Genomic DNA, 27558 nt, shown 5'->3' on the forward strand with positions numbered 1-27558 from the left:
ATGCAACCAATCAACTTTTTAATCACATCATTGTTTCTCTCTCTCTTGCAAAATCAATAATCATATCCTTGGGTGAGGACAAAAACAATTGTACCTTTCCATGTCTAAAGTTCCCCAAGATAAGAGCAAAATTTTGATGAGAGTGAATTTGATTATCTTTTAGTCATCCTTAGTTTTTCCCTAGGCAAATATTTTCCAAGATTATTTCTAAAATTGTTTCTTTTTTTTGTAGTTACAAAAGAAAGGCAATTTCCTCATAGAAACACCGAAAATGCATGCATGTATTGATAGTACAGATATTTACAACTAAGGGGTTGCCACTGTTAATATTGTAAACTGCTGTCACTCTCGTGTGTGCACACAGGTATGTACATAACTATATATTTATGTAAATATGTGCCTGTTATGTGTGCATACACGCATACACAGAAATATAGAAATGCTTTGATTTTTTCTATTTTTACACTGTCATGATAATTTCTTCAGAAATATTGTTTTGAAAAGATGAATTTTATTTCATTTTATGGACATTTGGATGTTTCCTTTGTGTCATTAAATTATTGCAATGAACATTTTTGTGAATAAATATCTCTATACTTTTGGTGGGTGTTAATTTAAAATAAATTCCCAAAGCCTAATTTTTGGATCAAAATATGAGCATTTCACCATTTATTAGGTTTTGTCAAAATTACTGATGAGGAGATTATGCCCATTAGTCTCCCACTAATGGTGTGTGTGGTTGAAAACCCTATTCAGACTAATGCTATGCATTTTCAATCCTACTGAAATCCTATTTTATCTTTTTGAATACACTATATTCAAAAAGATAAAATCATGTTTTATCTGCATTTACTTAAGTAATGAAGAGGTAGGTCATGTCTTCATATTTATAACTAGAAGCACAGTGCATGAAATTCTTGCTCTAGTGGTGGGGAGGGGTTCAGTCTGGCCTGTGTTCTCTCACAGTCTGGGAGCCCTGTGATGGATTGCCCCAAAGAGGTAGGCCTTCACCACCCAGCCAGATCTTCATGATGGATTGCGCCACAGAGGGAGGCTCTACCCACATGCTGTAGCAGCACCACTGGGTAGCCTGTGCCTCCCTCTTTGGGACAGTCATAGAGCCCCCTGATTTTATGGAGGCCTGGACCTCCCTCTGCAGGGTGATCATGCAATTGATTATATCCCCACAGAAGGAGGCTCAGCCCACCTGCTGCAGCCTGCTGGTTGGTGGCCTGGACCTCCCTCTTTGGGGTGATCATGGGGTGATGACCAGGCCACTAGCCATTCCCATCACACCTGCCTTGGCTGGCCTAGTGTCACTGGGTGTCATAGCATGGTTGTGGGGAAGGTCATCCGGATGGTCATTCTGCTGCTCGGTCATTCAGTAGATTTGTGTATTATACTTTTACTATTATAGACTAGTGGCCTAGTGCACAAAATTCATGCATGGGGCAGGATCCCTCCGCCCAGACTCCACCCTCTTCAATCTGGGACCTCTTAGGGATGTCCAACCCCTGGATGTCCTGTGGGATTGGGCCTAAACCAGCTATCGGACATCCCTCTCACAATCTCCTAATCGTTCACCTTCCTGCCTAATGGCCCCTAACCACTTCTGCCTGCTGGATCACTCCTTAACTGCTCCCCTGCTGGCCTGATCTCACCCCCAACTACCCTCCCCTGCCGGCCTGCTCTCACCCCTAATTGCCCTCCCTTGTTAGCCTGACTGCTTCAGCCCCCACCACCATGGCTTTGTCCAGAAGTAAGTCAGACATCCGGAAGATGGCTGGTTGACCCAGTCTAATTAGCATATTGCCCTTTTAGTAGTATAGATAGATTATATAGTATAAAATTGCTTAAATGGTGTGTGTGTGTGTGGGGGGGGAGGGGATAAAAAGCCTTTTTCATCAGGAGGAGCTGCTCTTGGCAGACAAAAACATATAATCCCTATACTGAACTGATAGCCAGCCATATGCACTATACTGCCAAAACTGGTCGTTAAAAACTGAATTGCTTTCTTACACCTTATACCAAACAGCTATTTCCCTTAAATCCCCTCCTCAGCCCCCACCTTAGGGTCTGCGTTCACAGTTCTCCCAGATTAGATTCTGATTGGTCAGTTTTATGCCAGTCAGCATCAAAAGTTCTGCCTCCTAGACAGCCACTGGCTCCTCACATTTCACCCAGATTTGGTTCTGATTGGTTGGTTTCTATGCCAGGCAGAGTTTCAGGGCCTATCAACGGACCTGATCAGAGAGGCAGGGCTGATCAGCAGCCCCAGCAGAGGCAAGAGAGAAAGAGAGGTGTGGCTGCTGGCCAGGCCCTGAGAGAAACTGCTATGGAGGCCATGGATCAGACCCTGCTTCTCTCCCCCCAGGCTTCTCTCTGGGCCTGATCCGCAGCCCCCTTGCTGTCAGTGCTGGGTTCTGGCTCCCGCAGCCTGAGGCAATCAGTGCTGGGTCACCACGGCAACCCAGCACTGACTTCCAGTTGGTCCAGCCTTCAGTCATTGTGGATGTTATAGACCCTAGGTTTTTATATATTAGGATAACTACATTTTTCTTTATAAATTATAATTGAGTTGTTTGCCCATTCTCCTCTTGGGTTATTTATTTTTCTTATGGATTTATGAAGTCTTTATTTTTATATTAAAAAAATTGTCATTTAAGCTGAGAATATTTTCCCAGTAGTTTTTTAGAATGTGTTTATAACCTTTACTAGTATGTCAAAATTTATATATTTAGAATTAGACATTTCTCTATTTTATGAAATATACTGAAGTGTGCACACATATTACAAACATGTGTGTGTGTGTGTATTTTACTGTCTATGTGTATATATTCAAAGTTCAAAAGTAGTATTTAGCCCTAGCTGGTTTTTCTCAGTGGATAGAACATTGGCCTGCAGACCTAAGGGTCCCAGGTAAGAGCATGTACCTGGGTTTCAGGTGTGATCCCCAGCCCTGGTTGGGGCACCTGCAGCAGGGCTGCTTGCAGGAGGCAACCAATCTATGTATCTCTCTCAGATTAATGTTTCTGCCTCTCCCTCTCCCAACAACTCTCTCGAAAAATCAATGAAAAATATACTACTAAACAAAAGTAGTCTTTGTTTCAAAATATTAAAAGATACCATTTAGTACTTTTAGTCCAGTATTTTTAGTTTCATTTTTATATTTCATCCTTGATCTTTCTAGAATTTAAGCTGGTGTAAGGAATGAGATTGGTATTCAGCTTATTTTTCTAAATGGTCAAATAGTTGTCTTAATACCATTCAGTGAGTCATCTGTCTTTGAACTGTCAGCCTTAATATGTACTGAAATCCCATATCTCCTTGAGTCTATTTCTAAACTCTTTATCCTGTTTCATTGATCAGCCTGTCCATTCCAACAGTAGTACTGCACTATTAATCACATTTTTCAAAGATTCCATGTCATTATTTAGCCTATTTATTCTGTCATTGACTGAAAATATATATGGGAATGCCCTCTTGGCATTTCCAAGGGGATTTTATTCATATTGTATCTTTTCATATTATCTGACACATAAAAAGCCATTATTGTTATATTTAATCAGGGCTTTAAATATCCCATATAATAAAAGCCTAATGTGCAAATTGTCCCCTCGGGCAGTCATTCCACCAGGAGTTCGACTGCTTGCTATAATGTGCACTGATCACCAGGGAGCAGCGTGGAACATGTTGGATATAGGTGACTCACAGAGACCTCTCCCTGATTACCTGGGGGTGGGGATGACTGGGACAGAGATGCCCTGAGAATCTGGGGAGTTCGCCAAGCTTGCTCTCACTCCCCCTGCTATCCTCCCACGTGGCCTCTTCTGGGTGAGCTGAGCTGCAGCCACCAGGACCACAGGAGCCGGTTGAGCTCCCTGTGGGTTAGCCCAGGAGCTGATCTGCAAGGCTGTCCAGGAAAGAGCATGCTGCCCACCTGGCTTCTGTGCAGCACTGCTGGGCAGCCCAGAGGTCCACGATGCACCCTGGCCCATGGTGTCCGGCTTCAAACACTGAATCTTTGCATGGGGACTTGGGCACCATGACTCAGGCGGAGGGGGCATGTGAGGGCCCAGGTGCTGCCCAAGGCCCAGAGGTCAACTGGGACTTGCCCTTCCACACCAGATGCTTGCACTTCAATCACTGGCCAGGCCTAGGGACAGTACCCATGCTCAAATTTTGTGTACTGGGCCTCTAATTATTGATATAAAATGAAAAACTTTCTCCTTTGAGACATTTTGCTAGAAACCTAACTGGATATATTCTAAAGCAATTCTTTGTGTTTTCTTTTAATGTTTCTTTCCCAGCTACAGCTTTTTCTAACTTTGTATTTTTAATCTCTTAATATTTTACTGAAATTAATTCAATCTGACTGTTTTTTAACACTTAATAAAGTAACTTAATTACAATTACTATCATAACTATTTGCATGTATTCCTGCCATCTTACTTGATAAATCCTGTGTTAGACTACTTTTTAAAATTATTGTTTGCATTACTGACTATACTCTCATGTTTGATACAATCTTTTCTGGGAAATTCAGAGAGTAAGATATCTTCCTTTAATTCTATTGTTATTTAATTCTATTTGTGAGTATCATAAAAACTTTCAAATTATTCTTAAACCTAACATTGTCAGAACCTGTAGCATAGTATGATTTTTAGTTTTTCATTGCCTTTATGGAAGACAGCCTTATATAACCCTAATAACCCCAATCCTCACAATAATCTTTGTTTTATAAACTCTGCTGTTGATATTGCCTTTCTTTTTGTTCTCCCTGGTTTCTTTCCTTATTACCTCTATTTCTTCTTTCCTATTTTAATTATTTTATAAAAATGCAACATACAGAAACACACACACAAAAAATGCAGAGTGCAATTAACCAAAAGCAAATAGAAAATATCCTTAAGGTAACCATTTAGCCCAGAAAGCCAGCTCACAGTCTAATCAGTACCTCTTTTCCATCACCAGTTAACCAATAGCATGTGTCATAGTAATAACTACCTAGATTATCTTTAGTGTTTTTATCATGTAAGCACATCTTTCTATCATAGTTATTTTTCCTACTAAAATTTTTCCTACATAAAGAAATTGTACAGAATATAAGCTTTTATGCCTTCAGTTTAATACTATATTTTTGAGATTCATCTTTGTAGTTTGATTATAATTGTAGCTTATAGTTTCTGATGAGACTTCTGCTTCATCCTTGTGTTTGTTTCTCTATATGTAAACTGCCTTTTCCTTTTGAGATTGCTTTTGAGATATTTCTCTTTATCACTGATGTTGAGCAAGTTGGTTATGATGTACTTAGGTATAATTTTCTTTATGAGTTTTGTATGTTGGGTTCATAGAACTTCTTGGCTATATGGGTTCATAGTTTTAATGAAATCTTTGAAAATATCATCCATAATTTACTCAAATATTTTTTTCTGTCTGTCCCTCTCAGATCCATCTTCAGAGTTTTTTTTTTTAATATTGATTTTTTACAGAGAGGAAGGGAGAGGGATAGAGAGTTAGAAACATCAACAAGAGAGAAGCATCATAGAGATGTCTCCTGCACACCCCCTACTGGGGATATGCCTGCAACCAATGTACATATCCTTGACTGGAATCAAACCTGGGACCTTTCAGTCTGCAAAATGACATTCTACCCATTGAGCCAAACTGGTTTCAGCTTCAGAGGTTTTAATACATGTATATTGGAGTTGGAATTATCCTTGGAATTGTTCCATAGCTTATCGAGGACCTTTTCTTTTTTCTCAGACACTTATTCTCTGTTTTGTTTTTTAAATATATTTTATTGATTTTTCACAGAGAGGAAAGAAGAGGGACAGAGACCCAGAAGCATCTATGAGAGAGAAACATAGATCAGCTGCCTCCTGCACATCCCCCACTGGGGATGCACCTGCAACCAAGGCACATGCCCCTGACCAGAATCGAACCTGGGACCTCTCAGTCTGCAGGCTGACACTCCATCCACTAAGCCAAACCAGTTTTGGCTTTAAAAAAAAAATATATATATATATATATATATATATATATATATATATATATATATATATATATTATTGATTTAAGAGAGGAAGGGAGAGGGAGAGAGATGTAGAAACATTAATGATGAGAGAGAATCATTGATAGACTGCCTCCTGCATGCCCCCCACTTGGGGATTGAGCCCACAATCCAGGCATTGTGCCCTGATTGGAATCAAACTGTAACCTCCTAGTTCATAGGTCAATTCTCAACCAAGGAGCCACACTGGCTGGACTATTCTCTATTTTAATTTGAATAGTTTCTATTGCTATAGTTTCAACTTCACTAATCTTTTCTTTTGCAGTATCTAATCTGCCATGATTCCTATTAAGTAGATTTTTATCTCAGCCACTATTTTTAATCTCTAGAAATTACATTTAGATATTTTTATATCTGCCATGTTTCTAGTTAACATGAAAAATCCTTATTTTATCTTTTGGAAATTGTTAAATACCTGTACAATAATAATATTTTTGCAGCATGACCATTCATATTATTACTCTATTTGTGCCATTTGGATTGGTTTCTATCAATTGATTTCTTCTATTGGTCATAATTTTCTGCTTCTTTTCAAGAATTGGGAAGGGTCTGAAATTTTACCTCACTTGCACTTAATAAGTTAGCTAGTCACAATTCCATGGCTGCTGACAGAAGACAGACTCCCAGGCCAGAGATGAAGAATGACTTATTATTCAGAGCAAGAGCAGTAGCCAGACTACCTGCACTTGTTTTCTGAGCCTCAGTGCCCATTGGGTGACCAAGTGATATTGCACACTCTGTGGGTTGTATTATGGAGAGTACACTTGACCTTAGATAATCTGACTATTTTGGAATGGACAGTGAGCATGTCTGTCCCTTTGGGGAGGTACACTATTCTTATCTTCAAAGGCTGTAAGCGAGCCTGTTGTTTGTTCCAGAGGGAGACAGTTTTCTGTCTTCCAAGATTGTTCACTATTCACCCATCCTGAAAAAGGTTGGCCAAACAAAGGCAACCACTTTCTGTAAAATGTAAAAAATGGAAGAGATGCATGGAAATTTGTCTTGCAATACTTTTTTATGCCCAGTAATTTTGTCTATTACTCTGATGGGTATGAGATATATTTAGATTTCTATAAATATTTTTAAACTTCATTCTGGGATCAGTTAAGTTATTCAGAAACAGTTTGAACTTTTCAAAATATTGCTTTTAAGCTAAATCAGGGGAGGACAAGAGCAGCACTTAATATATTGCTGGTTTTGGTCCACTGCTGAGGCAAAGTCCTTCTAAACTCTCCATGAATTTTTATGTTTTCCAATATGGCTGGAGCAGAAATTTCTCCCAGCCCTCTGGAAACTTCAGATATCATGCTCTAAAATCCTTTAGTGTTCTTTATCCAGCCCCTCATGCATGCACTGGTAATTTACAATCATGCATGCACTGATCAGTACTCAGCCAAAGACTTGAGGGATTCCCTTTGTAGATCTCTAAAAAGTTCCCTCTGTGGAACTCTTTCTCCAGTCTCAGCCCTGAAAATACTAGATACTTTGGCCTCTTAGGAATTTTTGCTCTATCTCCTGAACTCAGAGGCTGTTGGGCTCTGCCTGAGTTCCTCCTATCTGCATTTTGGTTTGGGAAGTCTCTTCTAGCATTGATCTGGGGCATCACAGGACTCACCTCATTTCCTGACTTATGTTATAATATAGATTTTACGTTTTAATGTTAATTAGTGTTTTCATTCTCTAGAACACCATGTGCAGAATTAATTTACCTCATCCCAATACATGCCATTATTGTAGTGTATTTTAATTTGTGATATATCTTTTTAAATTTTCATCTTTCAAGTATACTTTAAGTATATCTTAATTCCCACAATACATTGCTATTATTATAATCATCATTGATTTGTGATATCAATATTCATTTAGACTTATTTAATAACTAGTAGTCCATTGCAGGAAGATTCCTGCAATAGGGCTTCCTGCTGAGCTCTCTCCCCCTCACCTGCTTCCCTTCTTTCTCCCCTGTCCCACTTGCTTGCTTTTTCCACAGCTTAGCTCCCTTCTCCAGCACTTGGATTCTTTCTATGCTGTCTTGACATGCAAATTAACCTCCATATTGGTTGGGTTAATTTGCATATTCACCCTGATTGGCTGGTGGGTGTGGCTTGAGCGTAGTGAAGGTGCAGTCAATTTGCATATTACTCTTTTATTAGGTAGGATTACCATTGACCTTGCTTTTTAAAATTTATTTATTTATTTATTTATTTATTGGAATTTCTTTATTGATTAAGGAAATTCCTTCCTTCATCTTTGACCTTCTAACTGGAATGGTATCATCCTACCTTAAGAACACCAGAATTTCTCTAGTGATGAACTTTTATTTTATTGGTCTGAAACATCCTAAACCTTTCATTCTTGAAACATATAGTTTGTCTGGGTTTAGAATTTTTGGTTAGCAATTTTCTCTTGCATTATCTTTTTATTTTCATCATATCTATTGAAAACTTATCTGTTTAATTGTTTAAGATTACTTTTTTGGATGTTCTGTTTATCTTTGGTTTTTAATAGTTATGCTATGATGGGCCTAGTTGTGAATTTATTTTGCTTGGAGTTCAAAGGACTTTTGAAACACATGGCTTGATATCCTTTAATAGTATGTTAAAAAAAATCTCATCAGAATTTCTTTAAATATTGCTTCTGCCAAATTTTCTGTGACAGACTGCCATTTTATCCTCCATGTCTTTTCCTTTTCTGCAGTGTTTGCCATTCTGTATTTCTCTTTTGGATATATATTTTTGGATATACTGTACGTGACATAACTTCAAGTTCACAATTTTTTATTCATCTGTATCTAATATGCTACTAAACCACAAATCCATTCATTGAATTCTTCATTTCAGTTGTGGCATCTTCTACTTTTAGATTTCTTTTCTTTTTCTCTTTTTTTTCTGTTTTGAATTTCCAGTTCTCAGATAAATTTTTCAATCTTATCTTTATTTCTTTATACATAGCTTTTGTGTTTTATAATTTTTGTTTATAACTCTAATATTTTCAGCCCTATTGGCTTGCCATTCCACTGTTAAATATTTGTTTGATTTTCATATTACCTTGTTTTCTCATTTATTCTAGCTATTTCTTATGTGTGCTGAACATTATATTTAGCAAATTGCTTATGATACTTATTTAAACCTTATAACACTCCAATTTTCATCTAGTAAATATTTTACATTTACTTTTCTTAGGTGCCCAAGGGAACTAGCAATCTGGGTTGGTTTTAATTTAATTGAGGGATTGAGATGATTTAAAGCTGATTAGCAGTCTTTCAGAAGGTTGACCTACTGCTAGTTCATTCTTCCTAATAGGGTAGATAGCTTTGGGGTTTCAACCCAAGAGACAGGGGGTTTACCTGAGCCCCTTATACTTCTGAGCAACGTGGCTCACGATAGCTTTTGAAGAATTAGCAAATGCCTTAAGGTAAAAACAGTTTCAAATTCTGAACTTACATCAATGGATATGCATTTTCTCCTATAAGCCAGCCAGACAATGCTCTATCTCTTAAGCTCTCTGATGCCTTTGATGCTTGCTTTCTCTGTCTCTCTTGAGACATATACACATATATATATTTTTTTAGGTTGTCTTGTTGTCATCAATGAGAATAATGGTAAGGTAGCCAGATGTCCCGATTTTTAAAATTTGTCCCGCGTCCCACGGCGTTTTAAAAAAAGTCCCGATTTTTGGAAAGAATCAGGACTTTTTTAAAACGCCGCTGGACAAATTGTTAAAAATCGGGACTGTCCCACCAAAAGCGGTATGTCTGGTCATCTTAATAATGGAGTAATGGTCTAATTTATTTAAAGTTTTGTTACTAAGAGCAGTGTCTCCAACTTTGCCATTATAAAAAACAAACAAAAAAAACACCTATACTATAATTTTCAAAGGTAAAAGCAAACTTTTGAATAAGATATTTGATACTAATTTGAAATAATTACTGCAACATTTTCATACATATAACGAGTCTCTTATCATTCAGCCATTCTTAACTGTACCTTTCTCAAGCTTGAAGTTTTCCTTTCTTTCTATATTTATTGTTTTTGCACAGTCCTCTGTTATTTTATTCAGAAGGAATACTTGGGTGGTATGTTTTCTTAATCTTTATATTACTGAGAAAATATTACTCTTGACTACATGCATGAATAATAATTTCACTAAATATAGAAACTGTGTTATTTAGAGCTCTGAAAATGTTACTCCATTTTCTTCTCCTGTTTAGAGTTGTGGAAGAAGAAAGCTAAGGGTAATCTGATTTTGATGATTAGTTTTTAATCTGATTTTGACTTTCCCATTTGCTTTAAAAGCTTTTCTTTATCATTGATCTCCATAAATTCCATAATCCCTGTAGGTTTCTGTTTTCCTTTCTGTTTTCATTATCTTTCCCCATAAATATAATATAGTACTTTTGTGTTTTGGATAGAGGAACTGGTTTGCTTTAAGAAAACTTTTTTTTTGTTTTGTTTTGTTATTTTTTCATTTCTGTTTGGTCTGTCTCTCTTCCTGGTATTCCAAGGATATGTAGCTCTAATATCCTAGATCTATTTCCTATGTGTCTCACATTTATTCTAATTGATATTATATCCTAATATCAGTAGTTGTAAACACAATGACTGTAGAGTTCAGGCAGTAAAAAGAAATAAATAAAGGCAGACTTGCACAAATGTAATGAGTGGTGAGGATTACGGAGAGCAAATGCTTCTTCTAAATGTAGCCACTACTAATCACATGGTATTCAGCTCTATTAAAATACTATCGGATTCCATTTTTTTTCCAGAAAACTAAAATCTGAGTTTCTAAAATGTAATATTCTATAGCAGAAACAACAACAACAACTTGAAAAAGGACCTCATAACTTACCATTGGGGTGATCTTGGTCACACACTGAATGGTCTGTTACTTCACTGCCTTTTGCAATATTGTTGTCTTTTGCAGAATCTGACACAATAAACAAATAAAACCTCTAGTCAGCATTTTTAATGAAATTAAAGAAAAGAGCAACTTCCAGCACTAATATGATAGATTTATATTTGGGAGATAGAACTTATTATTTTTTAAATACCACTAAAATATATATTTTTACCAATCAATACAATTTCCTGAAAATTCCACATGATATATCTGAATAAATGAAAATAGGTTTTTCATTTATTCTACAAAGTTTGCAAAGTAAATATCTATATCCATATCTATCTATATCTATATCTATATCTATATCTATATCTATATCTATATCTATATATCTATATATCTATATCATCTATATCTAGATCTAGATCTAGATCTAGATCTAGATTCTGCTATTATATTTTCAGGATTAAAATATAAGCAGGCATTATACATCAGTGAAAGTTTTAGAATTGTGCAAAAGAATACAAAAAGAAGACAAAATAGAGAAATTTTAAAAATATATAATTTTAATGCTTCCATTACTGTAGCTGTTCATATTTGGGGGTCTTAAGTTAGTAAGCCAAACGTGGACATTTGAAATCCAGTGGCAATTTAATTCATCTTTCTCAAGAACTGAGAAAAACAAACAGTAGAACAATGGCAAAAGAGGATATAAACCTCCTGTTCTGGGAGATTTTATTCTCACCCTTCATTGCACATTTAAACCTGCAATCAGCATAAGTTTTTTTGGTCATATGATAGACTTGACAATGGCTAAAAGGTTTCCAATGACTGTGGACTCTTGCAAAGCTAGAAAGTGTTCCCTGTTAGATATTTGAGAACTCCCTAGAGGCTCCTTAAAAAAAACCAAAAAAACAAAAAAAACTACCATAAAGGACATGTGAATGGTTCAGCAGGGAAATAGAAAATAAGTCTTCCATTTATTCTACAAATCGTTAAGTGTCAGTTCTATGCCAGACACTGTTCTTGATTCCAGGGAGTCTAGAGTAAACAAAATACCAAATATCTGCCCTCATAGAGGGTACAGTCTAATGGATATTTTCCATGCAGCCAAAAGGGTAGTAATGCAAAGATACAGATAGAAAATCATGGGCTCATCTTGTATGCACAGGGCCATGAAGAAATCTGGGATGGTAGAATGGCACCTCTAAAACTTACAAATGGGATCTCTCCTGAGCTCATATTGCTCAGCCCTAACAGAGCTGATTTAGGTGGAATCTAAAAATAAATCATCTTTTTTTTTTTCTTTTCTCTTTTTTCTCTATCCCTCTCCAAACTAGGAGATAGCTTTAAACAATGTAGCTTGGAATATTATGAGAAATTTTGTTTCTTGAACCTTCCACAAGAAATATTTGATGGACAAGTGAGAAAACTGGGTAGTTAACATACGATTCAAATTTAATAACCAGTGAAGCAAGTATCCACACAAAGTGTATGGTTTTAATTAACTGCAGATAAATCCCCCAAGGCAAATGTTTAATTATCTGCACAGCTTCTTATTTATTTCTGAGACTGACAAAAAGTTTCAAAGTCCAAATTTGGAAGCAAAACTAAGCATAGACACATTTTCCAAACTGTTACTGCACTCATGTCAAGTTCTTTTAAACCAGCTGCCATTAAAATATGCCTTCTTAATTTTGAATCTAACATGTGGTTAAAAAAATAGCCTTTGACTACTTCCCTCCCCCCCCACATTAACACTGAAAATGAACAATTGAAAAAGGTACTATATGGATTAGGCTAAATTTTAGTTTTGAAAGTATTTTAGATTTATTAGTTTATAAAAATGATATATATCACTCAACATATGGTCTTGTGTACATTTTGCTCATACTTACAATTTACTCTTAATACTTCATTATGCTTTTTAATTTACATGAATATTTACTCAAATGTTACAAAAGAAATGTCTTAAAAGTGATTTATATTGATTTTACAAATTTATGATCTGATGATTCACATATGATAGGTCAAAGTATTTGAAAAGCTACTCAATAGACTGTACTTGTTTTGTCACCAAAATCTGAGTCTTTAGCACATGAATTGACCCTTAAATTTCAATTCCCTTAAGGAATTGCTGTAACATTACTAAGGCACCTCTGACCTTATGTGCTCTAATCTATACATTGTAATTTATTGAGTCCAAGACTCGATCAATTGTTATTTGCAATATTTTTTGTGTGTAGCATTAAAAAAAAATACAACCAAATGAACTATAATACACTATCAATTCTAAGAAGCTATTATAATTTTAGAAATAAATTATATGAAAGACTATGCATCATAGAAATATGAAGTTGGAGTATATTCTATGCATATAGAGATATACACCTTTAAGTAATGCCAAGGATTTCATTCATATCAACATGACTCCACATTCATTTTGTCTTGTGAGCCTATTCTCCAAAAATGTTTCCACATACACACACATGCTGTATGTACAGCAACAAAGCAGGGTAGCAAGTATAAGCTCATGACAGAATCCACTGCTAACCAGGTGGTGGCTATGGAAGATTGTTGCCACTATGGTTCCTTAGTAAAAAGGCTATTTCAATTAATTTCTAGTCTCATAAACCTCAGCTAAATTTAAATACTCAATGTTTTAAATCAGGTGACCCATTACATTACACTTGCTTGCAGGTTTGAGACTACAGAGGGACTTTTTTTTTTTTTTTTTTTTACATAGGAGGTGATTAAAGCTGCACTGTATATGTATACAAAATTAGTATTCATGATGACAAAGAATAAACATATGTGCAGTATCCATGGTCACTAAAAGGGCTTATGATTTCAATGTAAGTTCTATTAATGACCATGGAAAATGTATTTGAATATACTAAATTCTTGCATCACATTGGGTTCAATTTTTTAATTTTTATGTATTTGTATTGAATTTATTGGGATGACATTGGTTAATGAAATTATATAGGTTTTAGGAGTACAATTCTATAATACATCATCCGTATATTAGTATTGTGTGTTCACCACCTCAAGTTAAGTCTCCTTTTATCATCTTCTATCGCCTCCTTACCCTCTTCTACTTTCCCCCATCCTCTTTCCCTCTGGCAATCACCATGCTGTTGTCTGTGTCTATGAGGTTTTTTAATTTTTAATTATTTCCTTTCATATTTTACTTGATTCCAGAAATTGCCATCTCACAATGTTTTAAAAAAGTAAGAGTTATTACCTAATTTTGAGACTCAGTCTATGTTATCTTAATAGCAGAGAACTGAAAATAAATTTATATTTAGATTCTGACTTTGAAAGTCTTTAAGGCCAATATCCTATTAGATTATTTTTTTCAACTGCAATATCAAATTGAATAGTCAAGCCAAAGTTCTTAAGCTAGGTTATCTTTTAAGATGAAAAAAAAAACTTTCATAAATTTAAAAAATATCCTCAGTTACAAAGTTGAAAGAGTTTAAAAGAAAATTTAAACTAGATTAAAACTAAAAAAATACACACATAAATTCCAAAATGTAGGTTTTTATTTTTTTAATTTTTATTGATTTCAGAGAGTGATAGGGAGAGAAAGAAACATCAATGATGATAAAAATCATTGATTTGATTGTCTTCCACATGCCCCCTACTAAGGATTGACCACAACCTGGGCATTTGCGCTTGACTGGAATCGAACCTGGGACCCTTCAGTCCTCAGGCCAATAAGTTATCCACTGAGCTAAACCATCTAGGGCCAAAATGTAGGTTATTTTTAATGCAGTCAGTTACACATCTATACAGAATAATACATGTATAGATTTAAGCTATGATGATGAATGATGAAACTATTGCATTTTTAATAAACGCATCTAAACTATAAATAAAAATAAATGCTATTTCATTAAAAAATTCCATTCCCTTAGGACAAAACTTCTTAATGTGAGGGGACCTCTGAATAGATTCTAAGAGGTCCACAAGCCATTTAGAAATTATATTAAAAAAATGTGTGCATATATTCATTCATATGTTCATTTTTCTGGGAGGAAATACCTTCCATAATATTCCCATATGACCTCAACAAGCTTTAAAATTACTACAGATAATCACACCCTAATGCCCATGACACTGCAATCTTACAAAAGAGTTTTAGGACTATTATTAAGAAACTAGCTATAGAACTTGTTGTCCACTGCATTAATTCACCAGCAATGGCAATTCTTGAATTTTTAAGGAAGATTTGGCTTGAAGAAATAGCCAAAAAATAAAGAGATGTGCTTAATAAATGAGGAAGACAAGCCTACTCACAAGAAAGACTTTGCATCAAATTTAGAAGTAAATAGAGTGTGAAAATCTGAATGGATGATTAACTGTCTTTGAAGACATTTTCAAACCAGGATGTGTATAAAAGCCACCTATAAGGGACTTTGCCCCTGATGACTATTTAGAGAGTGGCAGGAAGTCATTTTGGTGAAACAGTTCTAATGGGTTTGAACAAAATAGTAAACCCTATATAAAACACCTACATGTAAAACATTCTCATTCTGTAACATGTAAACATCCACCCACGTGTACTTTAGCTTGACGTAAAAGTTGCATAGAAACTTGGATTTCCTTTGACTCTTATAAACTGATGCGATTATACTAAGCAATTTATTGTGGCCTGCACATTGAATCACTGGCTTATTATGGAAGCAATTATGATAAAATAGCTTTTTCTTCATTGAAGAGTGTGCTTATCTACAACAAACTAGTCTCCACTTCATTGAACCTCTTCAGTTGGCTATTCCTCTATATAGGAAACATATGTATTGTATGTAATGCGTTCCCAGAGTATTCAGATAGCTATGGTCTGAACTGTGCTTGGTCCCCAGAAGGTGGATATACAAGGCTAAATGATATTTAACTCAAAAATAACTGGGTCCACAAGACAGGACGTTGCCTTGAACTATGGTTAGTCATTTATCTTCATTATGCTCTCATTAACCCCCATTAAAAGGCGACCAATCACTCCCAGAGTTATTGAATCCAGGCACTAACAGTTTTGAGAAGATGCTGCAAAAACTACCATCATGCACTACTAACTTTGTTTCTTCTAAAACAAAACAAAACATATTTTTTAATTCCAAATGATACATTTGTGCAAACCAGCTCATGCTTACATTGGAAGTGATATTCATCTGTATGTTGTTGTTGGAAATATGAAAAAATAGGAAAATCAGTCATGCTGGGATGGACAATGGCTTGGTGTTAGGATTCTAGATTGATAACTACAAGCTTGGTAACTCTAGGACAACCCATGCCCCTTACACAATCTCAGTTTCTGCACCTAGGAACTGAGGGTGGTGAGGCAGATAATCTCAAATATCTTACAATGCTAATCTGCTCAAATTATCTTTGTTCAGAACAACACTTCTCTGTAAGCATTCTCAGGCTTCCCTCATTATCCAGCTACCTCAACTGGACAGTTCTCATTCTGAGACTTTTACTACCTATTAATAAAATAAAGGTCAACAGTTGGAGAAGTAGTGCAATGTGACGTCAGTGCCACACTGGCCATCACTAACTTCGTAATTCGATGAAGAATCATCACCATGTGAAACAGAACAGCTGGATATGAAGCTGGGCTGGAACATGATGGAAAAAGAAATGCCTAATTACCCTTTCCATCAAGTTAATTTTTCCCCTTTGGCAAAGTAAACAAAGGCAAATCTGCTCTTGTTTTGGTTGTCTGTGACCTGCTCTCCTTGACCTCCATCCTTCTGCTTCCTTTCTCTTCTTGCATCCCTCTGCCTTGCTAAGCCTTCCACTGCAGGCTCTTTAGACAACATTAAGAAAAAAATCTGACCAGGCCACACAGATGTCAAGTAGCTATGGTTTTAAATACAAACTGACTTAGAATTTATTAAATGTTCATCTATAAATCAAGTGGAAGAATACAAGTGTTTTTTTTTTGTGTTTTTTTTTTTTTTTTTTTGAACTTTGGTTTCATTATATCTACTACTGACAAATTTTTGTGACTGTACTACTAAGGAGATGTTCTTCAAAGGAGAAATGATGGGGGCTTTTTCGTTCCTAACTCTGAGCCTGGTGACAACCTCGCCCCTGGCAACTACTTCTCAGTTATTTATTTCATGGACAAGTTGAGGAAGAGGACAGAGTCTGTTTCCAGAGTTATAAATGCCTCAACTCCTGGTCTTAGGTTGTTTACAGCCAGATACTTTGAGAGTGTGGCTGAGATACCAGGACCTCTTGCTGCTGAGAGCCAGTGGTTTCCTACAGTCCTCAAGGTATGAGACATAACTCACCCTCTTGGAGGAAAAGTTGTCTTTTTTCCCCCAAGTGATGAGCCATGTGTGGACACAAGATATGCATTTGGGATCGTTATGGGAGTCACTCATTTTAAGTTAGCTTCAAAGACCTGGATAACTACTCATTAGCACCTATTTGTTCCTCCCCCTGGAAAGATCCACAAACCCATTCAAATGAAAGTGGTTGTGTTCACTTTTTTCTGTCTGTTTTTCTACACCTTTCCCACATGGTATAATATGAATGGCTGTTAAATGGTAAGTGGTTCACTGTATGGATCATAAGGTATTTTACTATTGCCTCTTTCATCAGACATTCCAATGGAATCCAATTTCTGGCCATTCTAAATAATCTCATGTTGCTGTTGAGCTGGGTATCCCAAGACTGGATTTACTCCACTCTCATTTCTGTTGCTTTTTCTCAGCCTGCTCATATATCTGAGCTCTAGAGCTAGAGTAGCTAGAATAGAAATAATCAATATCAGCTAAACCTTCCCAAAAGACCCAGAAGATAAAAACTCCAGTTTCCTCACTCACTCCTCAAGGAGACAATGTGAAATGCATTCTAAACATCCCTTAAGGAATGGCAACCCAGTTCCCCTCAGCAGTAACCTGCTCATTAATGTGCTCTCTAATGGCTATTCCCTTCCCTGCCCCATTTTCCTATCCCTCACTTCCCAAATAAACCAATTGCACCAACATTTTTGTCTCAGGACTTATTTTTGGAGAACCCAAACTAAGACAACCAAGATAGTCACTGACCTGTCTCCTGCTACTTAATAGCAAAACTATAAATGTTCACTCTATACTCCTGATTCTTATACCATGCTGCCTTTCATTAGGAAACATTGGGAAAAGTGTCTGCAACTTAAGGAGGGGAAGAGGCTGCCATATTTGGCACCACATAATCCTGAGTTGGACCACAGATGATTGGTGAGGGATGAGCCCTGGGCAGTTGTCTACAAGTTGGCCAACAGACATTCATGAGAGTTCTGCTTATAGCAGATGATTAATATCTTATGATGATAAAAGGAATTCATCAGCTCCTTTGTCCTGGAGTGTTTCATAGTAACACAAAGAAAGTTTTAAAGTATAGCATGATGTAAAGGCAAAGATTCACTGAAAGTGAAGAGGGAAAAGTAAAATCATGAATGAGATAGAACAAAGAAGCATAAAGATTTACTTGGTAGCATTATAAGAGTAGAAAGGTATTAAAAATCTAGGAAACTTCTTCAGTGGATGACTATTGGAAAATTTTTGAGTGTCTAGAAGTACTGCTTGAGCTTTGCTGCCTCTCAAATAAATGATCCAATTCATAAGGTAATTCCGGGGGTATTGATCTGGCATCTAGAAGTGTTCAGGAAATCTGGAGAAGGGGCTTGCATAAATTAAGAGTCCAGAGATGAAACCTAATTTTGAAAGGCCATTATAAGGAGTCAGAGAAGACTTAGCAAAAAGAACAAAGTTCTCCTTGTCTCAGGACCCTTGCTTTTTATTAACACAACTTGTCAGAAGGCAAGGATTGAGATATACACATCAAAGGTCAGGGTTTGGTACAGAATCCATTGTCAGATTGGGGAATTGCCTTCAGGTGTTTGGCCAACAGAAGGCAATAACATGTAGATTAAGATGCCCTGAGCTGTCTGGCAGCAAGCAATCATCCTTTTCATGTTTGAGGAAATGCCTTTAGCTATTCCCAACAGGCAGTAACATATGTGACTCAGCTCTTGTTGAGTCTCCATGTTCCATCAACCTTTCTATAAAACTCTTGCAATAATGACATGCTGGAATTGGCTTCCAGCAATGAGGCTGAGGCTGTTAAAATGATTTCTCCACTCTCATATTTTTCTACTAACTGAGATCACCTCAACATGTGTCATTTTTGCATAATTCAAAAGAGTTTGGCTCACTTACTTTATGGTTGTTAAAAGTCATTATTTAATCATTACATATATATATATATATATATATATATATATATATATATATATATATAACATATAAGATATATTATCTATTATCTATTATCTATTATCTATTATCTATTATCTATTATCTATTATCTATTATATATATAGTATACTTTAAACATTTCTAAACTATTTTTCTTTTTCCCATAAATATTATTTTAAGAAGTTTGACATTCTTATAGATTCATTTTTTAAACACTCATCTCTTTGGGCATTTCAGATATACAACACCCTCATGCACCTTTACACAGATTGAAATATACTGGATGCAGAAACTTAGAGAAAGTTAAAGAGGGGAATAGCCTTGTCATGCACAATAAAACAAGTTCAGTAAATTTCATTTTCAAGAATGACCCTGGTGGGAAAAAAATCAGGTGGTATCTGGCATTACAGGAAATGGGGTGTAGAGAGGCATTTGTATGATGAGGGCAATGTTTTGCTTCATAAACTGAAAAAAAAAAAAAACCCACAAAATACTGTACAATGCTAGTTTATGGGGACCTTGGGAAGTATACTAAGATTAACTTAAAAGTGCTATTTTCTATTTCTAGCAGTTTTATTTTAATCTATTACTAATTTAGACTAGGTTTAACTATAAGGTCCAGAAACCGTTATTATAGATTTCCCTAATATAATGATTGACTATATTAGTCTGCTCAGGCTGCCATAACAAATAGCACAGATGAGGTGGCTTAACCAATAGAAATTTATTTTCTCATAGTTCCAGAGGTAATAAATTTAAGATCAAGGTACTGGCTGACTCTATTTCCAATAAGGGTCTTGTTTTGGCTTTCAGAAGGCTTTTTTTATGTCCTCACACACCTTTCCTCAGTGTGTATGTGTGGGAGACACAATTGAGATCTCTCTCTCTCTCTAGTCCTCTTCTTAATAAGGCTATTAATTTCACCATGAGGGCTCCATCTTTGGGTTATTATAAAATCCTATCTATCGCCCAAAGACCCCATCTCCAAATAGAATCACACTGACTAGGATTCAACTTATGACATTTGTGTTTGAGGAAAACAAACATTCTATCCATAACACTGACGTGAGCACTTGTGCACATGGCCATTTGGATGACTTACATAACTTTTGAACATTAACTTTCAAGCTGGTATTCCTGGTGTACATCAGAACAAAGTCTCAAAACAGAGTTGGAAATTGGATCTTCCCTAAATGCAAGTTGGAAATTGGATCTTCCCTTTTCCCATTCCAATTCTCTTGAGTCAATTTTAATCAACCCTTAAACTGCATCAGGTAGTCAGTGTTTGGATGGATAAAGAAGTGATAAGGGAATTTGGGTAACAGACTGAGCACTTTATAACTGGCATTAGAGTTGACCAATCAAAATGGGATATTTACAGCACTGTGATAAGGTCAAGGAGCCTGCTGATGTGCCTGGGATGGTGGGTCGTGGTGAGGAAAATTACTTGCAAAGTGGGGAATCAAGTCACTGCTTGCCTAAAATCATGTAACTATTTCAGTCTTTCAAAATCACTTGGTATAGTGCCAGAATATCAGATCTGTGTGTGGTAGAGAACTATGTCAATAAGCTTCAAAAAATAATCTAAGTAGTTTAATAATAAACAATCTTTGCTGTGCTAATATTGAAGAGAATAAGAAGTAGCTTTGTTGTTACAGACCCAAAAGTCTACTGTGCAGGGATAGAATAATTTAAAATATATATATATTTTATTGATTTTTTACTGAGAGGAAGGGAGAAGGACAGAGAGCTAGAAACATCAATGAGAGAGAAACATTGATCAGCTGCCTCTTGCACACCCCCTACTGGGGATGTGCCGCAACCAATGTACATGCCCTTGACCAGAATCGAACCTGGGACCTTTCAGTCCGCAGGACGACACTCTATCCGCTGAGCCAAACCAGTTTCAGCAATAGAATAATTTTTAAACACATATTTGTGCTCTCCTCTTATTTTGTGATCTTCCTGATAAAGAGCCATTGAAAACAAAATCAGTAAAAACTTCAGGTTAGTAAGTACTTCTCTCTGGAACACACATCCAATTTAGGCCATCCTCACACCCCCCACCCCTTTGCTGCCTACAGGCTATTCTACTGCTCCCTGCATCACTTCTGAGGTAACACATCTGATCAGGGTCAGTGTATTAACAGATGAAGCAATTGGCCTGGTGGTCATCTACTGTAAGATGTAAAGGGACACCAGATAAAACCATCAATTCCAAAATTTCCACTCTGTCCTTTCATCATTCCCAGGGGAGCATTTCATTCTTTTGTGACTTGAAGCCTCTCTTTTGGATTATTTATTTAAATATATTTTGTCGATTTTTTAGAGAGGAAGGGAGAGGGACAAAAAGTTAGAAACATCGATGAGAGAGAAACATTGATCAGCTGCCTCCTGCACACCCTCTACTGAGTATGTGCCCACAATCAAGGTATACGTCCTTGATTGGAATCAAACCTGGGACTCTTGAGTCTGCAAGCCTACGCTCTATCCACTGAGCCAAACTGGTTAGGGCTCTTTATTTATTTTATTATTATTAAATATGTTTTTATTGATTTCAGAGAGAAGGGAGAGGGAGAGATAGAAACATCAGTGATGAGAGAGTCATTGGCCCCCTGCATGGTCCCTACTGGGGGTCAAGCTTGTAAACCAGGCATATGCCCCAACAGGGGATCAAACCTTGGCCTCTTGGTTCATAGGTCGATGCTCAACCACTGAGAAACACTGGCTGGACTCTTTTGAAAAAATTTAGATTGCCTTGGAAGGATCCTGTTTGAGGCCACTTTATTGTAATGAGTTAATAATCAATTGCTAGAAATACATCTGAAGGCTGCTGAGAAAAAGAAAAGGATGACACTGAGCAGAGACCAAGAGGGAGAGAAGGACCTTAAACAAGACACAAAAGAACAGCTTACCTTTATCCTCTAACCCCTAGAAGTACTACTAACTAGGTCACCCTTGTTTATGGTAGAGAACTATATCAATAAGTTTTTTAAAGAAAGGGGAAATCTCTATTTGTTGTTTAATTGGGGCAATGGAAGGGAAGAATGTTGTTATAAGGTATGTTACTTACATACTAAAAACTTTCCTAAAGAGTTGCATTCATGTTTTGTAAAAATATTAGAATTCATAACTTTTCATAAAGAAAAGTAAAGCTAAAATATATTGAATTTGTTAACCAAAGCCAATATGTCTACAAACTGAATTATGCACAATATATTGTCTTTTACTCTGGTTTCTTTTTCTCAACATAACATTGGTGAAATTAATTCATATTGTTGCTTGTGAAAGTGGATTTTAGTTGCATTAAGAATGCTGATAATGTCAACAGAGCCTAAGGCAAACCTTACGTGAAGAGTGAAAATTTCTTTCTCTTACCAAGTATCCAACATTTGCTGCCTCCCCATACGTTGCCCTCAACTTATTATTTTACTATGGTAGTTCTTAAATATTAGAGTACCCAGGAGGGCTTTTTAGCACTCAGACTCCTGGCCCCTTCCCCCAGAGTTTCTGAGGGCATAGGTCAGAGTCAGGTCTGAGAATTTGCATTTTAACAGGCTCCAGGGGATGCTGATTTTGCTTCTCCAGGGACTACCGTAAGAAGTATGCTAAAATATATTGAATTTGTTAAACAAAGCCCATCTGTGTGCATTAAGTCAGCTTTCATTTAAAGTAGGGTTTTCAAAGTAAGTATCCTCATATGAACTGCTCATGTATTTTCTATTGGGGGGGGGGGGTGGAAAGGGGGAGGCAGCATCTTGTGTGTGGTGATGAAGGACGTACAGCATCACATGCAGCTGAATCAGGGCGTCCACATCAATATATGAAGACGTGAGAGCCATTTTCAGAGAATCCCCACCTTAAGATTAGATAAACTGGATCTTACTGTTTAAAAACCTGAAAGACCTTGCAGCTTCACATGTATCTAGAAAAAAAGCCTGAGCAAGTATCAAGAAAGGCCCCAGACATACATATCATAGTGCTTCCATCAAATACTACAAGCAAAAGCTCCTAAAGAATAAAGCTTTACTACTAAAAGTAATTAATCATTGCTACAACATATTCCTCTCAAGCTAGTTCTAGATAATGCTCCATATATTAGTCCCCAGACACGTGGCCAGTGAGTCCTTGTAATGTTGTAAGTCTGAATGGTAAGTTTTGCAATTGTAAAATATGTGCTGGGGTTCACAGATTTAGTACAAAAAATGTAAAATATCTCACCAATAATTTTTATATTGACTACTGTATATGTTAAATTATATTTTAAATATATTGGATTGATAACATATGTTAAAACAATTTTTTTGTTATTTCTTAATGTGGCTAATAGAAAATTTTATTACACATGTGACTCTCATTTGTGGCTCATCTTCATTTCTGTTGGACAGTGCTATTCTAGATGATTTAGTATTAGCTTGACTGATACAAATATTTTTTAAAATTATTTTTTCTTGATTTCAGATAGGGAGAGGAAGAGAGAGAAAAAACATTAATGATGAGAGAGAATCATTGTTAGGTTGCATCCTGCGTGCCCCACAATGGAGATTGCTGCAACCCGGACATGTGCCCTGACAGGGAATCAAACCATGACCTTCTGGTTTATAGGTTGATGCTCAACCACTGAGCCATGCCGGCTGGGCTCTACAAATAATTGAAGACATGTTTGAAGGCCCAAGTTATGAGGATGGGAATGGCTACTTGCCAAAGGATGGTTCATTAGAAACCAGACATCATACTGGACTTTCAGAAAGCATCTACACATACTAATAGCAATGGCTAGAAAGAAAAAAAGAATCTAATTAGGTATAATGAGAGAAGATGTTCTGAGAAGGAATTAGAAGAGAAAAGAGAATGATAAATTCATCAAAAACTACCACACTAAAAAAAGACCTACTTAAACCCAAACAATATCCAGTGGTTGAAAAATTTTGCTTTATGTTGATTTGACCCAAATTTCTTAGCCTGGCATTCAGAATTCTCTATAATCAGGGCTCTAATTAATGAGTGATGGATGTAACTAATATTTAAGCCTCATGGATCTATTCATTGTATCTACATAGGTTTGTTTTTTTTTTTTTTTTTTTTTGTGTGTGTGTGTGTGTGTGTCTTATTTCTAATGTTTCATGAATGCTCTTATTCCCACAAAAAGAGCTTCTTTCTACTTCATTACATTTGTGCATCTTTCAGATCCTGGCTCAAATATCATATTCTCTTCTTACATTTCACAGATAATTTCAGGCCTGTGATGCTCCTTAATTCCAAGCTCCTTTAATATGTTTTATGCAATCCTTCCTTAGTATTTGTCATTCTCTGTCTCTCTTTAACTGTCTTTCAATCCAGATTTGTGGCCTCAGAACACTTACTTATTGCTCTGTCTGTAGAGTGGACTATTACATTAATATCATAGGTGAGGGTAGAATGAGTGAAACCATGTAAAATTATTAGACTAAAATCTGCTATATAATGAGTTAGATAAATATCAACTGCCATTATTATTGTTGTTGCTTATATCAGCTATGTAACACACACCTGCATATTTTTTTTAATCTAGATTGTAAATCCCTCAAAGGGCAAGGATATATTTTTTCTTCATATCAAATAAGGTCTTAACGAAAAGTTAAAACCTAATATATATGTTGATAATCATAAATATTGATACATTTCAAATACAATTTTCTATAGGCCATACTGTGTACTAATCACTAGGAATAAAATGATGGACAACACAGATACTGCCTCCCCAATCCCACCATGAAACTTAAGTTATGATGAAGAGAGATGGACAAAAGGTAAGTACATAAAAGGAAAAAAAAAAGAGTTTTGCCTAGTTACAAATAATAGGAAGTGTTATAAAGTAATGACGAGGAGGCTGGGATAGAGGTGTAGTGGGTCAAGGTTCTACTTAAAAACATGAGCAGAGAAGGCTGGGGCAAGAGTGCAGCCAAGTGAAGAGAAGGGGATCCTGTGAGATAAAAATGGAAAGGTGAGAGAGTCCATAATAGTGCATCTTACAACTCATAGTTAGGCCTTTTCATTTTATTTTGAGGAAATATAAAGGTATTTTAGAAATTCCAGAAGGAGTGGGTTATGATATGTTTATTTTACTTTGCCTGGTAATGTCAGTAGACCTTAGGAGCTGTCACTCTTTACTCGACTTTTGAAATAAGATCATATTCAGGAATTAATATGATCATGAACTTTGACCATATAAGATTAGCTGATTCATATAGGGTTAAAATATATACACTTGACCTTGGATTCATGAAAACCAGCTGTGTGATATCCTAGACCACATATAATAAGATATCTGCCACTAGAAAAACCAATAAGCAAATCCATGAATTACAGTTCTGTTTGAGCCTTCATTGTGACACCTTCATATTTATTAGCTTATGTAAAGACCCTGCTGGTCATGATAGGTGTCATATTTGAGGGAACCACTAACCACTTCAAATAGTAAGAAAAAATAAAAGCATTATACAAATGATAAGAGTGAGTTCGGTATAAAAACAGCATGCAAAAATCTGAACATATTATCATTTGGTTCTAGGCATTAGTTATTTTAAAAAACAGTAGGCAACTTAGTACATACAATTGTCCTTAATAAAAAAAATGTAAAAAAAAAAAACCCACAAAAAACAACAACCTATATTTTCCCTGCAAGATTAACTGACATCCCATAAAGACTTAATAATGTGTTCATGTCTGTGTGTATGTGTGTGTGTGTATTCAGAGCAGACTTATGGCATAAGGGAACAAATAAAACAAAACTGAGAAATGGGTATTTTCTTTTAATTTTACAATCTGAAATCTATGCTTTAGCCCTCACTACTTGTGTAGGTACCCCTGGGCAAGCTACCCAGGTTGAATCTTGGCTGTCTTATTTGTACAATTTTTTGAGGGAGAGGATCCCACCTCCTGTCTCTGGGAAAAAATGAGTAGCTTTTCAAATCCATTTCCTTTGTGTAATCTCACAGGAAGAAGGAACTTGCAGGATGAAGGAAGATCATGCTTGCAGTTAGATAGCGCCATATGACTGGGTTCTGGCCCATGGAAAGTGAGAAGTAGTGATGTGTGGGGTTTGGCCATAAAAACCTCCCCTGCAACCCTTTCTCCTATTTGCCCACTGGATGTCAAGACTCAGGACAATTTTGGAGACCATAGTTTGAAACTCACAAGCATCTATTATCTTGAGTCCCCAAATGACTACAAGGAATATGATCTCTCACTGTGAATTATATTATGTAAGAAAACAATTTGTGTAAGTTTGATGTTTGTGTTATAGCAGCTAGCAGTACCTAATGTATACTGCATCTCAAAGAAGTCATTGAAAAAATGAAATGAGATGATTTCTGGAGACTATTATCAATAATTATTGTTAAAGGGTCATTATTATTCAATAGAACTACAGAATCTATGTACAAAGCTCTCAGTACACATATGTTATTACTGCTGAAAGGATTTTCAAAATAAAGAAGAAATTAGCAAAGATAACATGAGGGAAAAGATACTGAGGGAGAAAAATATAATAATTATATTAAAAATTTCATCTTTTTTTTTTTTTTTTTTGTCTCCTGAAACCCTAGCAAAGTACTTGTGGGGACAATAGTCAAATCTAGTTTCCTATGGGTTGATAGTCTTTGCTCAGGGAAACATAATTTTTTATTACTTTCCTCCCATAAATTCTATTTTATAGTTTGATAAGAAGATGGGATTTTTGGAATAAGAATTTTACATAAAAACCCAGGGCATATGGTCATCATGTGGCCAGGGGTCTTCAAACTACGGCCCGCGGGCCACATGCAGCCCCCAGGGGAGTCTGATCCTGCCCGCCAGGTTTTTTGGGCAGTGAGCGCAGCCAAGGTGTTACAGTAGGAATTAGTAGTTCATATAGTCCGGCCCTCCAGCTCTCTGAGGGACCGTGATCTGGCCCCCACTTTAAAAAGTTTGAGGACCCCTGTGGACCAAAAGCGAATTCCAGGTTTTTTATACTTAATAAAAAAGGGAGATTGTTGAGTGGGAAGTGTGGTTCAGTGAGGAGACCCATTTAGTAGGAGGAAGGGAAAGGCATTGGTGGAGATAGAAGAATTGATGCTTGCAAATTTAGGAGACACTGTCTCAGGTTATAAAATAGAAACAGAGAAGACTGGCCTCAGATACCATCCTGGACCCTACAGCCACTCCAACAAAAGATCTACTACCTTATCTAGGACTGAAGCCTCTTGTGAGCCACTGAATGTGCACTCCTCCCATCAACCCACCACTTCAGCTACATGCCCCACACGTCCCACACCTGGGCCTTCTGGTGAGTTTTAGAGAGTATAACCCACCTACCAAGCCCACAGCTTCAGCCATAGATACTGCATGACCCGGCACCTGTACCCTTTG

General features: G+C 36.4%; 1 protein-coding gene across 1 annotated transcript in view; it reads right to left on the reverse strand.

The window, feature by feature from the left end:
• Positions 1–27558, reverse strand: part of MACROD2 (mono-ADP ribosylhydrolase 2) — a 1842294-nt gene that overhangs the window by 81026 nt on the left and 1733710 nt on the right. Inside the window, exon 14 of the mRNA XM_084887643.1 lies at positions 10922–10999. Within this exon, the coding sequence (XP_084743769.1) occupies positions 10922–10999 (78 nt within the window). The remainder of the gene's footprint in view (positions 1–10921; positions 11000–27558) is intronic.

Source organism: Pipistrellus hanaki (genome assembly GCF_964339955.1).
Source record: "Pipistrellus hanaki genome assembly, chromosome: 6".
In the NCBI taxonomy this organism is placed as follows: domain Eukaryota; kingdom Metazoa; phylum Chordata; class Mammalia; order Chiroptera; family Vespertilionidae; genus Pipistrellus; species Pipistrellus hanaki.